Genomic DNA, 15,087 nt, shown 5'->3' on the forward strand with positions numbered 1-15,087 from the left:
TTAATTTACAGAATATTATTATCCTGTGTTTGAAGTACAATAAAATGTTTATCGATTGATTTTGCCAAGCAGAATGCTTTTCTTTCGTCGTAACGTGTAATTATTAGCGCGTCTTTAACGATCTGGAAGGATTCATCGATGACAAAATGAAACTCATTAAATTTTTGACCCATAAAATGACATATCATAGGAATGAAGTGCGACAAAACGTTTGATACTTTACCTTGGCATGCAGAATATTTTTCTCTCGTCGAAACTTGAGATTATTACGCTTCTTAATATATTTTATATTATGTAGAAAATCCGATTGTTCTCCTGCCAAAATTGTATTTCACAGCAACGTCTAGCGATAAATTAATTTTATTTCATCGTTCGTTTACCCTTTGTAATTGCTTCGTAAATCTTGTACAGGGTTCCCCCAGCCATTTATCAGCTGGTCGAAGAATGGACAGGAATTGAAAACGAAGGACGGAATGACGATCACGTACGCGCATAATCACGTTCGTTTGGAACTGAAGAACGTAAATGTTAAGGACGCGGGACGATACACTTGCACGGCGAGCAACGAAGTCGGTTCTGCTAGTAGCACTGCCGATCTTGTTGTGAAAAGTACGTGATAATTTATTGATTAAAAATATTCTATATGTTAACATCTTTCTTTTTGTTAGTTTCGAAAATTGAAACAGAGAATTTAGAATAATAGCAAGTTTCCTACGATTGAGTGGCCTGATACAAATTTCACGGTTAATCTCTAATTTCTGATTTCTATTTCTTTCAATTTAATTTCATTCTTAGCGTCTATCTTTAATGGAATTTCACACGACTCCGATGAATTTCAGAAACAATATTCCCACCGGTGTTTGGCAGAAGATTGCAAGCTCAGGTTGTGAAACGCGGAGACCGTGTGAATATGGAAGTAGAAGTCACAGGAACACCAGAACCTACAGTTACTTGGTTCAAGGACGATGTTCCTATCAAAGAACGTCCACCGCAATTGAGGATCAAGCAGCAAGGAAATTGTTACATGCTACTCATCGATAAAGGTACAGGGTGTGGAACATTTGCTTAGTTAATCGATAATTCATAAAAGTATTGTTTTCAAGTTGCTCTTCATGACATTCATTGTAAGTATAATAAAATGTATTTCAGCTGAAAAAGAGCACGCTGGAAAATACATGGTTCGAGCAACGAATGCCGGTGGAGAAGCTCAAAGTATAGCCGATTTTGCTGTCTTCGAGCCAACACCAGACACCATGGTAGAGGTCCATAAAACTGTCATCTATGAGAACGTGCAGGACAAGAAAGTCATTCAGGTAATTATTTCTTTCTACGATCATTAATCACATAGATCAATCTTAACAATAACAACATTAATTTCGATATTTTAATATGACTTCTAAATTAAATCTTTTAACATAAGATCAAACTTACAACATAAAATAATTCATAAAAATTTTCTAATAAAAAGTGTCCGAATCAAAGCTATTCTAACATTGAAATTTTCCACTAAAACATTTGCAAATCAGACTTTCATACTTTATCGGTTAAACGCGCAAACTAATTTTGTACATCGTCTAATATATTTAGGATCGACTTAGGATATATTAAAGATGCGAACTAACAAACTCCAGTATAACAACATGCACGAGACTTACAATACTAAATTAAAAAATTCTTCAGAGAAAACAAAGCATAAAGTCCTATATTCGTATTTAGTCCGACGAAAAGAAGAGCGAGGTTCCCTCTAGCAAACAATCGACAAGCGAACAAGTGACAACGACGAAAATTCAACCAATTCCATCGTTAAAGACAACTCCCATCGTATCATCGGCGTCAATGGCCGAGACGACCAGAACGGTAGAAAAGATCGAGGAACCAGGATCCAGTATGAGTCGTTCAGAAATGTTTTCATCCACTGTCGAATCTCACCAAAGTCAATCGAAATCCGAACAGAAGTTCCACATGAAGCTAGAGCACAAAACACCAACCGTCACGGTAGAACCGAAGAAAGAAGAGAAAACGGTAATAAAAGAAGTAATTCGCGAAGAAGCAGAGAAGAAGGGCTTCGAGCCAAAAACTACAGTGGTCGAGGAGAAAACGAAAATCGAAAACGAGAACATCGAAACTTCGACGATAGCCAAGAAAGACGCGTTGAGTTTCTTCGAGTCCATGACGAAGGAAACAGAGGCAACTCCGAAAGGTCCGAAAGAGATGATCAAATTAGTCGACGACGCTGATGGTCACGAAGTCAAGGTTGGAAAGTTAACAAAAAATTACGAAAGATCTACTACTTTCCAGGAAGTGAAGAAACCAGAACCAAAGCCTGCGGAGCTCCAAACTACGAAGAAAGCAGTCCACGAGATATTCACCAAATTAGAACAGGGTAGTACAGCTTCTCGTGGAGTGGACAACAAGCTGTTCGACTTCCCATACGAACCCTATAAACCACCGGTAGAGACCAAGAAGACAATCGTGGAAGAAACAATGTCCTCGGGATCTTCTCTTCAAGGATCTGTAACTATGTCAAAGATGGAAAGCAAAATGGAAACTAAAATGGAGAGCAAGTCAGAAAGCTCTGAAATATTGATGGAAGGTTTTAAATTGGTACCAGAGCCTCCTCCAGAGATTGGTTACATGCCGAAGCCCGAAGAATTAAAAAAAAAACGCCCTGACGTGTCCATCAAGGCTAAACAGCTCCAAGAATCCTTCGACAAAACTCTGTCTCCTATAGATGCGCCTATCGGCGGTGTGAAGATTTTCCCTACACCTTCTCCAAAGATTAGCGAAGTTCCGAAAGTGGCGCCAACCTTTTCCATGCCACCTCCTCCGTTTGAGCTCGAGAAGAAAGAAGTAATCGAAGAACCGTGCGTCAGAAAGGACATTCACGAGAAGAGGGATTACGTGTCTTCGTTCAGAGCAACGTCTCCGACCAGGCCTTGGTCATCGTCGTCTGATGTGGAAACTAGGTCACACGTGTCTACGGATTTGTCAGAATACAGGTGTCAGTCAGCTGCATCGAGTCACCAGGAGATCCTTAGGTCCACTTCGCCTAAACCTTCGGCCGATGGATTGGCTATGGAGAAATCTTGGGCGAAGAAGTATGCTGATTCTACGAGAAAGTCTTGGCCCCCTCAGGAAGAGGCGAAGTTCAAACAGGAATGGCAGACTCCTAGCGAGGATTTCAAGAGTACGCAAAAGGAGGTTAAGAGGGAAGTGGAAGAGATCGACGGTGGGATTAGAAAGACTAGTATGGAGTCGTCCAGCACTACAGAGAGGCGTTCGTGGAGCTCGAAACAGGAATCGATGGAAAAGATGTCGAAAAGAGCTCCGTCTCCACCTAAAATTCAACCGATCATTTATAACGCTGAAACCATCAAAGTGGATCACGTGGTGAATAAAATGGAAGAGAAGTCTTTGTACGAAAAATATACTAGTGAATTCGATACGAAGAAGTCAGAGAAATCGGAGAAGATGGAAGAGACATATTCGAAGAAATGGACAGGATCTGATGATCTGAAGGCTCCAAGTCTCGTCAGAAGTGTCGGACCACCGAAAAAGCCAGTGGCCCAACCGTATCACGTAACACCAACTCCTCCAGCTACAGATCAGATTATTCTGGAACCAGGTCCTCCTCCGGAAATCGGATATATTCCGGCGCCAACGGTCAAAGAGAAAAAGATCGAGAAGATAGAGAAGTCCTTGGAGGTGTCTTTGGAGCATCAACCAGCTAAAATTCCACCTGGAGGAATCAGAACTTTTCCTCCAGCTCCAAAAAAGGAAGAGCCACCTGCGTTGCCTCCTAAAGACGTTAGAATGACTCCTCCTCCTATCCCAGCTAAGACTCAAACACCTGTGGAGATCCTAGAACCGTTTCCATTTAAACCTTCTCCTCCATCTACGATAAAGACGCCGAAAGTGCCACCTCCGCCGACTCCAACGAAATTTATCAAAAGCAGCTTTACTCAAGAAAGTGATTACGAATCGGACATGGATAGTTTGATGAAAGCAAAATGGAGGCCATACGAGAGCGACAGCGAAGAGCCACGTTATCGAAGAGTTCAGCCACCAGTGCCTAAGCAGCCGATCAGACCAAGATCAACCGAGCCTGAGCCACTTCCCCCATCTAAATTCGAGGTTCCTCCTGCAACTGTGGGTCCACCTAGACCAGTGATCACCAAAGAACAGCAAGAGAAAATTTGTAAGAAGACTACGACTTTTAAGAAACAAGAGAAAGAGATGAAACAGCAACAACAGAAATATCAAGTGGTTCAGCCTCCACCGCAGATTGAATTGAAGCCTGGCTCTCCTCCTGTCTATGTTCAACCAGCCACGAAGAGTCCAACGCCGAAAAGTCCACCCGCTAAGAAGCCAGAATCTCCGAAATTCAAAGTGAAGACGTTCCAACAGGAAAGTGGATACATGGCAGATACCGACGAGCCGTTCCAGCAGAGAAGTTCGATTCAATCGATGCAGAAAAGCTTCGGGAAACACGAATCTTCGTCGTCCATGACCTCTCACACGGAGTCACGCACTTCGTATCAGGAAAGTCGATCGGAATATTTCGAGAGCAAAAGTTACGATAGCCGACAGCAGCAACAGAAAAAGGAATCGTTCGTGTCACCTGTTCCTTCGAAGCAACCGACAACTCAGCCAGCCAGCGTTCAACAACGTAGCTCGTTCGTTGAAAAGAGCTACGCGTCCTCCGCGTCCCCGTCGAGATTCAGTTCTACGAAGGTTCGAGAAGTGTGCTTTCACTAGCTTGATGTGTATAGAGAGCAGGATGAACAGCGTGGAGTTGCTTGGATCGAAGAAATTCTTCTTTGTTTAATCGAATGAAGCGATCGTGTCTTTTTAACAAATGTCTTCTTTTAGCTTTTGTGTTGAGATAACAATTGTGTGTTAATTGCGATGTGTTTTTAACCAGTTTGTTATAGGTTTATACTTATCGTCCGAGAGTTGAACATACAGTTTGTTGCTTTGTAGTCCTCAATTGGTAAATATTTTGCTAGATCGTTACGTTAGATTACTATTAAACCAAAAAATATATTAGAGCGAAATATTAAAAAATGTATTAAATCAGATTATAATATAAAAGAAATATTAAATACGAAGCTCTCTCTAAACGAATGCTGAAAATATATCAAATATAAAACTCTGACCGAAAAGCTGCTAGTAAGTTTTTCAATCCTAAAGTAACTTTAACCACGTTTTCTGTATTTTATATAATATCAGAGCGAATCTTCCAAGTTTGGAATGCCTTCGAATTAATTTTTATTGTCCAAAATGGTGCCAAACATTCGGTGTTCCATATAATAGAGTTAGCACGCCCAAAATCATACAATTGTGATACAAGTCCATACCACGCGCCATATATTGGAGTATACATCAAATAAAATAGGACACAAAGATGAAAATTAAAGAATAGTGGATAAGATGCAACATGTTACTTATTGAGGACTAATTGTATGTTTTTGTCTTTTTTGTCAGCATTAGCTAAGTATTGTCTTTCTTTTCTTCTTCCTTTTTTTTTCTTTTTTGCTTGTTTAATATAATCGTACGAAAACGACTGTAATTTTTTCCAGGAAACAATTTACACCACGGATCAGTCGCAGAAGAAACTGGAAACAGCAAAGAAGATCCTGCCACCCTCTCCGAGTCCTTCGAAATTCGTGAAGAGCGAATTTCGTGAAAGCGACTACGAGAGCGACTACGATGGCAGAATACCACCCCTTTGGAAACCGCGGGGTTACGAAAGCGACGATCAGACTTTCAGACCCGTAAAACCAAGTCTCGCTGGTCCAGGTATCTATAAATTCTAACGTAAACGACAACTTCCTATTATGGTATTATTCAAAGCTCGTTACACGAGCCTATTAGGAATTGTAAATAGTATTATCGTTAGTAATTCCTTCTGATGAATACAATATAAAGCTGCGTCTACATCATAGAGGGTAGTTTGATGACATAACTCGATTATCTTAGATTTTAATTAATAATGACCTATTTAATATGACTTTAATACGAGATTCTTTTAGTGCAAAGATCAAAATCGTTTCTTGTATCGCATATCATTCAAAGGATCTTCGTCCCCTTCTTTCAATTCATTTTTTCTGAGTTCTTCATATTTTCAGTTTGTCAAAGATAAACCTAATCCGTAATTTCTGTTTTGTTACGTTCGTCTAATTCGTTTGCACATTTACCAAATGAGAGACATAAAATATTATAAAGCATTGATGACGATGGTCTTTGGGAAACTTGAAACAAAGGGAAATAATAAAAGGTGTACTACGATAATCGTCTCGTGAAATCATAGCGAAAGATACAGTTTGGTAACAGGATTTAAACGTACCAAAAACTTGCAGAAGGATTTATTTTATTATGATGCTATTTTATTATATCACGTAGATGCAGCTTGATATACATTGTATTGTCACATTGTACAAATGTTGGTTAAGGGAAATGTCATTGTGAAAATAAGAATTGCTTTCCAACAGCGCCAGTAGAACAAAATCGACTGGCCGGTGTCGATGGGTCTCTCACTCTTTTACGACTTTTTTCCAGCTTACAACAAGTAGTCCTCCTGGCAAGCTTTCTTCCCTTCTCGTTGTTTACCTCGCAAGATAAGTTCTCCTCTCTTCCTGCTTCGCTTGCTTCTCTCTTTTCTTCTCGGCCACTCGAAGTACGTACTTGTGTTTACCCGCTTTTTCTCCGAATCTTTCTCCACCCATCTTCGTGGCTAACCATCTTCATCTTCTTCTACTTCGTCTCCATCGCCTTTGTTCTATTCTTCGTTGTTTCTTCACGCTGGTTTCACCCTCGTTTCAAAACACTGAAACTTCGTTTCACTGCTCGTATCATCGCCATTCGCGATTTTACACGATCATTCATTCAAAAAAAAAAAAAACCAAAAAAAAAAAAGAAAACAAAAGAATCAATCAACATCGGATAAAGCCATCGAATAGAGGAAGCTCGATGATCCATCGAGAACTCGTTCGAACGAACGAAAACGATTCAACGACGCGTGAAACCGACGTCGTCACGACGCGCGACCCTTCTGTCCGCTTTCTTCACCACGTCGACGTCTCTCGATCGAGGTCACCCGGGAACTATTTTCTACCGATAGGCAAACCCAGGGAGCCTCGAACGCCGCTGATCGAGGAGATCTCGAAGAAGGAGCTCGAGAGAAAGGAGGAGAGAATCGCAACAACCACTCCGACCAAGCAGAAGACGGTTCTCCTTCCTGGTTCTCCGCCAGAAATCGCCTATGCACCACCTCAACCAACTTACTACGAAGCTCGATCTGGTATGCCTTTCCACAACGCGATCGGCACGGAAACCAAGAAAACGGTCAGAATGGACGAATCCACGGAAAACAGCAGAAGAATCGTTACGGTGGAGCAGACCAGTCGAGTGATTAAATTTGGCGACCAGAAACCATCGGCTGACTTCAGAAGCTTCGACGCGACGCCCGATCAACGACACAAGTCGACGTTTAAAGTACCGACTCCAAAGAAGTTTGTTCAAGGTCAATTTAGAGAATCAGATTACGAGAGCGATATCGATACGAGGATCAAACCTAAATGGGCTCCAGCGGACAGTGACACGGAGGAACCACGGTACAGAAAGGTTCAACCGCCTATGATGAAGGCGCCAAGGTCATCGAGTGCTCCGGTTCGACACGAACACGTGGTTTCGCCGTTGGAGTTTGACACTGGGCCACCCGTGATCAAGAGACAAACGTCGATGACACAGCTAAGGGACGATAGTAGAACGAGGAGGATCGACTCACAGATGAAAATGCAGAAGGAAGTTAGCTCCAGGCAGGAGGATGCGCTGAAGCCTGGATCACCACCTGAGTTTGGTTTTATCTCGAGGAGCGACATGAAGAAGGCAGCCAATCGTAAGAATCACGTTGATGTCTCTGTTCTTGCGTATGCTTGCCGGCAGGGGGTTGCTTTGGGTGTTTAACGTTTGGCAGGGGTTCGTTTTGGGAATAGGTGAAGATTCATGGAAATGTTATATGTGGCCTATATCGTTGGGAGGACTAAGGAAGTAGATAAAACATTTTCTAAGAGGATTTACGCTTGATGAAAATTTATAGAATTATGTTAATCGTTATGGAAATATCTGACGAGTTACTATGATTTAATCAGAGTACGTGTCTAGTATATGTATTGTAGTATATGTATATTTATATGTATATATATCTGTATTGTAATATTTACCAAGTTTGGGGATTCTTGTCGCTAATAACCTTGCAGTTGACGCGACATTAAGGTGTTGTACCATTCAAAAAGGGAATGACAATTTAGCAAACATCATTTATCAAGTAGGGATGCAGCGAAGCAAATTCTATTAACCCTCAATTTGGATTCTTGGATTATGGGTATCCACGATAGTTTAGATTGAAAAAAAAGGTTGCTTATATACTTTTGGGGTATTGTTTTGTGCTTTATATTTTACGGGATAAAATCTATCAACCTGTTAAGTTTATTGAAGAAATATTTTCTACGTTTAGATATACGAAATTATTTGTTTTGCGAAAAGGATTTATTTTGTAAGGTTTACAGCGAAATTAAATAGGAAAGCTTGAGATCGTATAAAGGCTAGAATACAAATCAGGATTAATTAAGATAAAGTAATGCAAGCAAAATTATCGTGCTTACCTATGATCCGACGATACCAATTGAAGATTAATCACCTTTCTCTATTTATTCGAGAATCGCGACTATTCAAATTCTTATCTTCGTCATCTTTTCATTGTGATAAATAATTCGCGGTTATCATCTTCTCTACACTCTAACTTTCTATCTTCCTCTGCGCGCTTGCTGAAAGTAAAGCAAAGTAAAGAAATATTTCGCTGGCGAGCTGTGTTGTCCCGTAACACAAAAAAATCTGAAACATCCGCAGACGTCGCGTCGCGTCACATGAGCGACATGACCAGCAGCTTCAAATCGAAAACCGAGAAATTCGTCAGCGACATCCAGTCGGATCTGAAGCAGGGCAAGCCGATCCTCAAGCATCCGATCGATAGCCGAGCCAGCGATGGCGACGAGCCCAGAACTTACAGAGAGGAGTCACGACACTCGGAACATGGTAATTTACACTCTATAGTAATTCAATTATACGATATAGTATAAATAGTACATGCACATTTTATGGCTAATTCCATTGAAAATAGGATCTTTTGTCATTGAAACACGTGTATGGTTAATTGTTACATTTTATACTTTGAAGCTAAACAAGCGTTTGCTTAGAAATTATTGGAACTTCAGATTTTGTTACAGTTTAGTTCTATGACATAATATACAGTTTATATTGCATTGCATTGAAAATAGGATCTTTTGTCATTGAAACACGTGTATGGTTAATTGTTACATTTTATACTTTGAAACTAAATAAGGGTTTGCTTAGAAATTATTAGAACTTCAGATTCTGTTGTAGTTTAATTCTATGACATAATATATGGTTTATCATTGAAATACGTGTATGGCTAATTGTTATACTTTATACTTTGAAGCTAAACAAGCATTTGCTTAGAACTTATTAGAACTTTAGATTTTATTGCAGTTTAATTCTACGACATAATATACAGTTTATATTGCATTGCATTGAAAATAGGATCTTTTGTCATTGAAACACGTGTATGGTTAATTGTTACATTTTATACTTTGAAGCTAAACAAGGGTTTGCTTAGAAATTATTGGAACTTCAGATTCTATTGCAGTTTAATTCTATGACATAATATATAGTTTATCATTGAAATACATATATGGCTAATTGTTATACTTTATACTTTGAAGCTAAACAAGCATTTGCTTAGAACTTATTAGAACTTTAGATTTTATTGCAGTTTAATTCTACGACATAATATACAGTTTATATTGCATTGCATTGAAAATAGGATCTTTTGTCATTGAAACACGTGTATGGTTAATTGTTACATTTTATACTTTGAAGCTAAACAAGCGTTTGCTTAGAAATTATTGGAACTTCAGATTTTGTTAGAGTTTAATTCTATGACATAATATACAGTTTATATTGCATTGCATTGAAAATAGGATCTTTTGTCATTGAAACACGTGTATGGTTAATTGTTACATTTTATACTTTGAAGCTAAACAAGGGTTTGCTTAGAAATTATTGGAACTTCAGATTTTATTGCAGTTTAATTCTATGACATAATATATAGTTTATCATTGAAATACATGTATGGCTAATTGTTATACTTTATACTTTGAAGCTAAACAAGCATTTGCTTAGAACTTATTAGAACTTTAGATTTTATTGCAGTTTATTTCTATGACATAATATACAGTTTATATTGCATTGTATTGAAGATAGGATCTTCTGCTATTGAAACATATAAACAATTAAGTACTGTATCTTATATTTAAAAATCACGTAGCCATTTGCTTAAAAATTATTACAAGTTTAGACCTAATACAGTTATATAATATATACATAACTGTATATTTATATAGTATAGTTTTATAGTATAGTTCATAATGCATTCCATTACGAATCCAAAGTCGATAAATATTCTGCTGTCACGAGGCAGTTACTTGATTGCACAGAAAGTTCAAAAACATCGTTTCCATTCAGAAATATAATTTTACAAACTCCGAAACAGTTAGAAAAATGATCTATCATAGTATCGGTAAAGAAATTCCAGCGAATACTCGTCTGTCTCAAAGAAAAGATCTTCGAAAGGCAGAAAAATTATTACAAAGCACCTTGTATTTAACTTGATCGAACATCGATAATACCACTTCTTATAAAAATATCAAAACAAAACCATCGCAAAGAAATATCTTCAACCAACAAAAATCGCAAAAAAATAACACAGGAACGAAGCAAATCGACCCAGACACCGGGCTGATATACTTCAAGTACGACTTTGGCTACGAGTTCGGAATCGTGCTTCCCGGGGAAGGCAAAAGAACAGTCAGCAGTACTAACAGAACGATCCAAGGCCAACGACGAGCCAGCGACATCGAGGTACCCATCGTTCACGAGTTCACTACGAGGAAAGAGAACGGTTTCGCGAAGAGAAGCAGTTCTACGGCGTCTTCGACGCGACAGAGCAAACCAGCTGGCAAATTTGGCACGTCGAAGACGGTGAAATGGGAGCCAACGTCGGAGAGCGAGTTCTCGGAGGCGGAAGACATCAGAAACGCGAGAAAGAGGCATCAAGAGGGAGGAAGCACGATGGCGCCACCTAGTCTCGTTATACCTTGTTCGCCATCGCCATCCAGATGGGATCACACGACGCCCAGTCCGATTTCCCTGAGCCCAAGCTTACCAAGTCTCTCCCCCAGATACAGTAGCGCTACAGGACCACCCAGCAATGTCGACTCAGCAGGTATTCGCCTGCTTCTGCGACCATTGTATCGATAACGAGCTATTATCATCGCATTTCTTTAGCAGTCCCTCAGCTTTGGATACTTTTGTTTCTTGGTCATTTGTGTACCTGCAATTTTTCACTTTGCCTCCGCACGTATTTGTATTTTCGGGTTTGCTGTATTTTGCACTTGACGTGGTTTGGCACAGAGTGTAGTTTATGACGCTTCGCGAAAGTTTCAGAAGAACACCGATTCGAGAGCTTCGTGCTCGATGGAATTTATTTGGCGCAAATACGATTTACGTTGTTGACTTTTGGCAGAATAGCGACACAGTTGTAAGAAAGTCAGTTTTATATGGATAAAGAAATTCCTCGTAAATTGCAATTAAATTATTCGTAACTAAATAACGAATGTTGGGAACGAAGTAGGTTTCAGTATATTTTAAGCGCGAAGAAACATCGTTAAATGTTATTAATACAATAAATTTCCGTGAGATCTCTGGCTCACGTGTAACTCAACATTTGTATTTCATTGTCCATCTGTGTCGTTATTCTTCGATTTGCATTTGCTGGAAAAAGGACAGAGTCGAATATTTATGCATTCACCCTCATTTGGTATGTTAATGGAGCGTAATGTTTTTTCGAATTGCATCGATCCAACATTTTTTTCATGCTTACTCCATGCTGTTTCCTCGTTTCTGAAGAATTCGAAGTTTATTCAATCTTCTTGTTCACTGTGTTCTCTCGCTTTAAACAATTTTATGTTTGTTTGATGTGCTTTCCTATTATTTTCTGCTCTATACGCGTACTTTCTCCAATTTGATTTCTTCCGCAGCTTCTTGCATTCCCATTGCAAATATTATACGTACGAAAAATGTCTGCCTCTTCTTTCTTTCGAAAGAATTATCCGCTTCCGTTTGATACACAATTTTTGGCTTCTACCATCGCTTAAATTTAAAAATACCATCAATATACTTTTTCCACCATACCGAGCTATAGATTAAATGCGTTTAAATCACTCTAATTAAATCTAGCTGATTATTCTAGGATCACCATGGCCAACTACTAATGGAGTGGCCTCGAGCAAAGAAGTGATTCAGCCTTATCTAGAAATACTACCGAAAAAGGCACCTCTATTCATCACGGTAACTTAAACAAGACTTTCTCTACGAACAAACGTTTAAACAAACCGTTTTCTTATCGTTCAAGAGTCGATCGATTTATGCGATGAAAATTTTAGCCACTGAGAGATATCGCGGTGGTGAGCGGACAAACAGCGAGATTCGAGTGCATCGTTCAGGCTGAACCACAACCGAACATCCTCTGGTCTAAGGATGGCAGAATCGTCGAGAATTCATCGTGCTACGAGATTCATTATCGTAATGGCGTTTGCCGTTTGACCATAGTGCGAGCTTTTCCTGGTATGCAATTAATATCGTAATTAAAATTACGTTTTTATTTTACGTTACAATAAAATCGCGTGTAATAGCCCTGTGAAGCTGTAACAGTAGTAAAAAGCAAAGTTTTCTAGCTTTTTCTACGTAATTATTGGAGAATTTTTTCTTATTGGACGTTTAGTTCTACCTTTGTAATTAAACAAATTTTTCCCTTATATTGGACTTTTAATTTCGTTGATAATTGATTAATACAATAAATAAAATTCGAATGGGAAAATGTTGTGAAACGTTGATTGCGTTAATAATAGGATGATTTACAATGATTTTAGACAATTGTATATCAATTCTTCTAATAAAAGAAATCTCTTCTTTTCTTTTCAGAGGACGCTGGCACTTACGCGTGCACTGCAACGAATAGCTTAGGTTCGACAGTAACTTCCGCTACCTTGCAGGTGCCAGGTAACAGACGATCAGTATACGCGCCTATTTAATTATGGTCGAGAAGGGATTAAGCAAAAATAAATAGAAAAAAAAAAGCGCAACGTAATCTAATGCAAAGGTGGTGGAACATTGAGCCTCTAGCTTCAGCCAAACTTCATGATTCGCGGTCGTTTCGCTTAATCGATCCTTTACCATCTCTAAAGAACATCGAACAAACGAAACAACGAATATTTTTCTATCGATAAAATCAAACAATTTTCGATCAAGATGAAATTATTCAAAATCGCAATGATACGAAAAATATAATGCCCGTGATAAGATAAATAAAATTATTTATAAATGGAAAACTATTAATAAACGGGCACGAATAAAATTATAAATTAGTATTTAGAGCAAGAATATTGTGCCCTTCGAAGGGTGCGAGTCATTTTTCTTCTTTTGCATTTTGTACGTACGTAAAAACAAAACGAACGATTTTACGACAGGGGCGAGGAGAACTAGTCAAAATACGAATAGTGAGAAGTTGAAGAAAAATTCGCGAACGCTGGTGGATACGCTTTTCACTCTTCCTTTTTATCTTTTGTTCTTTTATCAGCGCGTAGTGAGCTTCCTCGAATGCATTTTCTGTCGTTGTTGCCGTGGAACAATTTGAACACGCTTTAATAGTAAGTCGTTTCTCTCTGTCTATTCTATTCTATCCCCTTCTTTCTTCTCTACTACCCTTGTATCTCCTTTATCCTCCCTCTTTCATTCTCGACCACTTTTGTCCTATCTTATTCTTCTTATTAAGCACGTAGCATACGTATTTATAAAGATTCTTCTGTTTTTCTTCTTTTTCTTTCTTTTTTTTTTTTTTTTTGAAACTTTTTCGCCTGCCCTGTCATAGACTAGAATCGCGGTAATTTAAAAGAAATTGCTACTAAATAGAAAAAGAAAAAAAAACAAATTGAAATCGAGCAAATTAAACTTTGTATTAACGCGATATTGTTTAAAAAGTAGACGAAATTATAGATGTTGAAAGAGCGATGAAAATTTAGTTTCCTAAATAATTGAAAATGGAATATTTACTTAACAATTGTTGAAATATCGTTTTATGATTTTAAATAAATTCAATTTCAAGTGTGAAACACCGTGATTCTCTACGAAACAGATGCTAGTCAGTTTATCAAGCTACTACACTCAAGCGACAGAATTATTTATTAAACAAACGAGAACCGATAATATAGAAAAGGTTCCGATCATCGAGACGTAATTTTCTTTGAACTATAGTCCGAGATATAGCATTATTTAAAACGCTTTGTTGCTCAGAGTGTTTCGAAATACAGGAAACCGTAAAATAGATTCGCATAGATATATTGTTATCATATACTGTCATTCATCGCAGCAAACAATTTATTGGTATACTGTGTAAATAAACGTGTGCTTCCTCTGCAATACAAAAAAGAAAAAACTTGGGTACTATGGTGTCACGAATTATTTTCTCATTCCCTTGTTCCTCTCTTCCTCTTCTGTGTTTCTCTGTTTCTATGGCTGATTGTTCTTTATTGGCAAGGGTGCGATTTTGATACGGTGCTGGGACAGAGCATCGATGATGGTTATGACGCGAAATGGTAGGTGTTTCTGCTAATGTAATTGGGTATCAGCATGACATAGTTTTAAGCGGTGAAGCAATTAACACACGTTGGTTCGTTTCGAATTCATTTGATCTAGAATTTAATTCCACTTAATTTACACAACCGTAAATTATATTTAATATTGTGGACAATTTGTTCTAATGCCGTGACGAATAAAAAGATATTAGAAAAATGATGGATATTTGGGAAATGAAAATTATTGCTCATAATATAAAATCAGAATTGTATTTAACGCGTTGTAAAATTTAATTCAACAGAAAATTGACAGGAT

General features: G+C 38.3%; 1 protein-coding gene across 1 annotated transcript in view; it reads left to right on the top strand.

Moving 5' to 3' along the window:
- The window catches only part of Sls (sallimus), a 255,332-nt gene that overhangs the window by 82,462 nt on the left and 157,783 nt on the right, over nucleotides 1-15,087 (top strand). The window contains exons 43-53 of the mRNA XM_072020425.1: nucleotides 412-609; nucleotides 840-1,043; nucleotides 1,150-1,313; nucleotides 1,717-4,734; nucleotides 5,583-5,802; nucleotides 7,124-7,900; nucleotides 8,911-9,096; nucleotides 10,850-11,365; nucleotides 12,392-12,489; nucleotides 12,585-12,765; nucleotides 13,123-13,200. Coding sequence (XP_071876526.1) covers nucleotides 412-609; nucleotides 840-1,043; nucleotides 1,150-1,313; nucleotides 1,717-4,734; nucleotides 5,583-5,802; nucleotides 7,124-7,900; nucleotides 8,911-9,096; nucleotides 10,850-11,365; nucleotides 12,392-12,489; nucleotides 12,585-12,765; nucleotides 13,123-13,200 — 5,640 coding nt within the window. The remainder of the gene's footprint in view (nucleotides 1-411; nucleotides 610-839; nucleotides 1,044-1,149; nucleotides 1,314-1,716; nucleotides 4,735-5,582; nucleotides 5,803-7,123; nucleotides 7,901-8,910; nucleotides 9,097-10,849; nucleotides 11,366-12,391; nucleotides 12,490-12,584; nucleotides 12,766-13,122; nucleotides 13,201-15,087) is intronic.

Source organism: Bombus fervidus, chromosome 2, assembly GCF_041682495.2.
Source record: "Bombus fervidus isolate BK054 chromosome 2, iyBomFerv1, whole genome shotgun sequence".
Taxonomy (NCBI): Eukaryota; Metazoa; Arthropoda; class Insecta; order Hymenoptera; family Apidae; genus Bombus; species Bombus fervidus.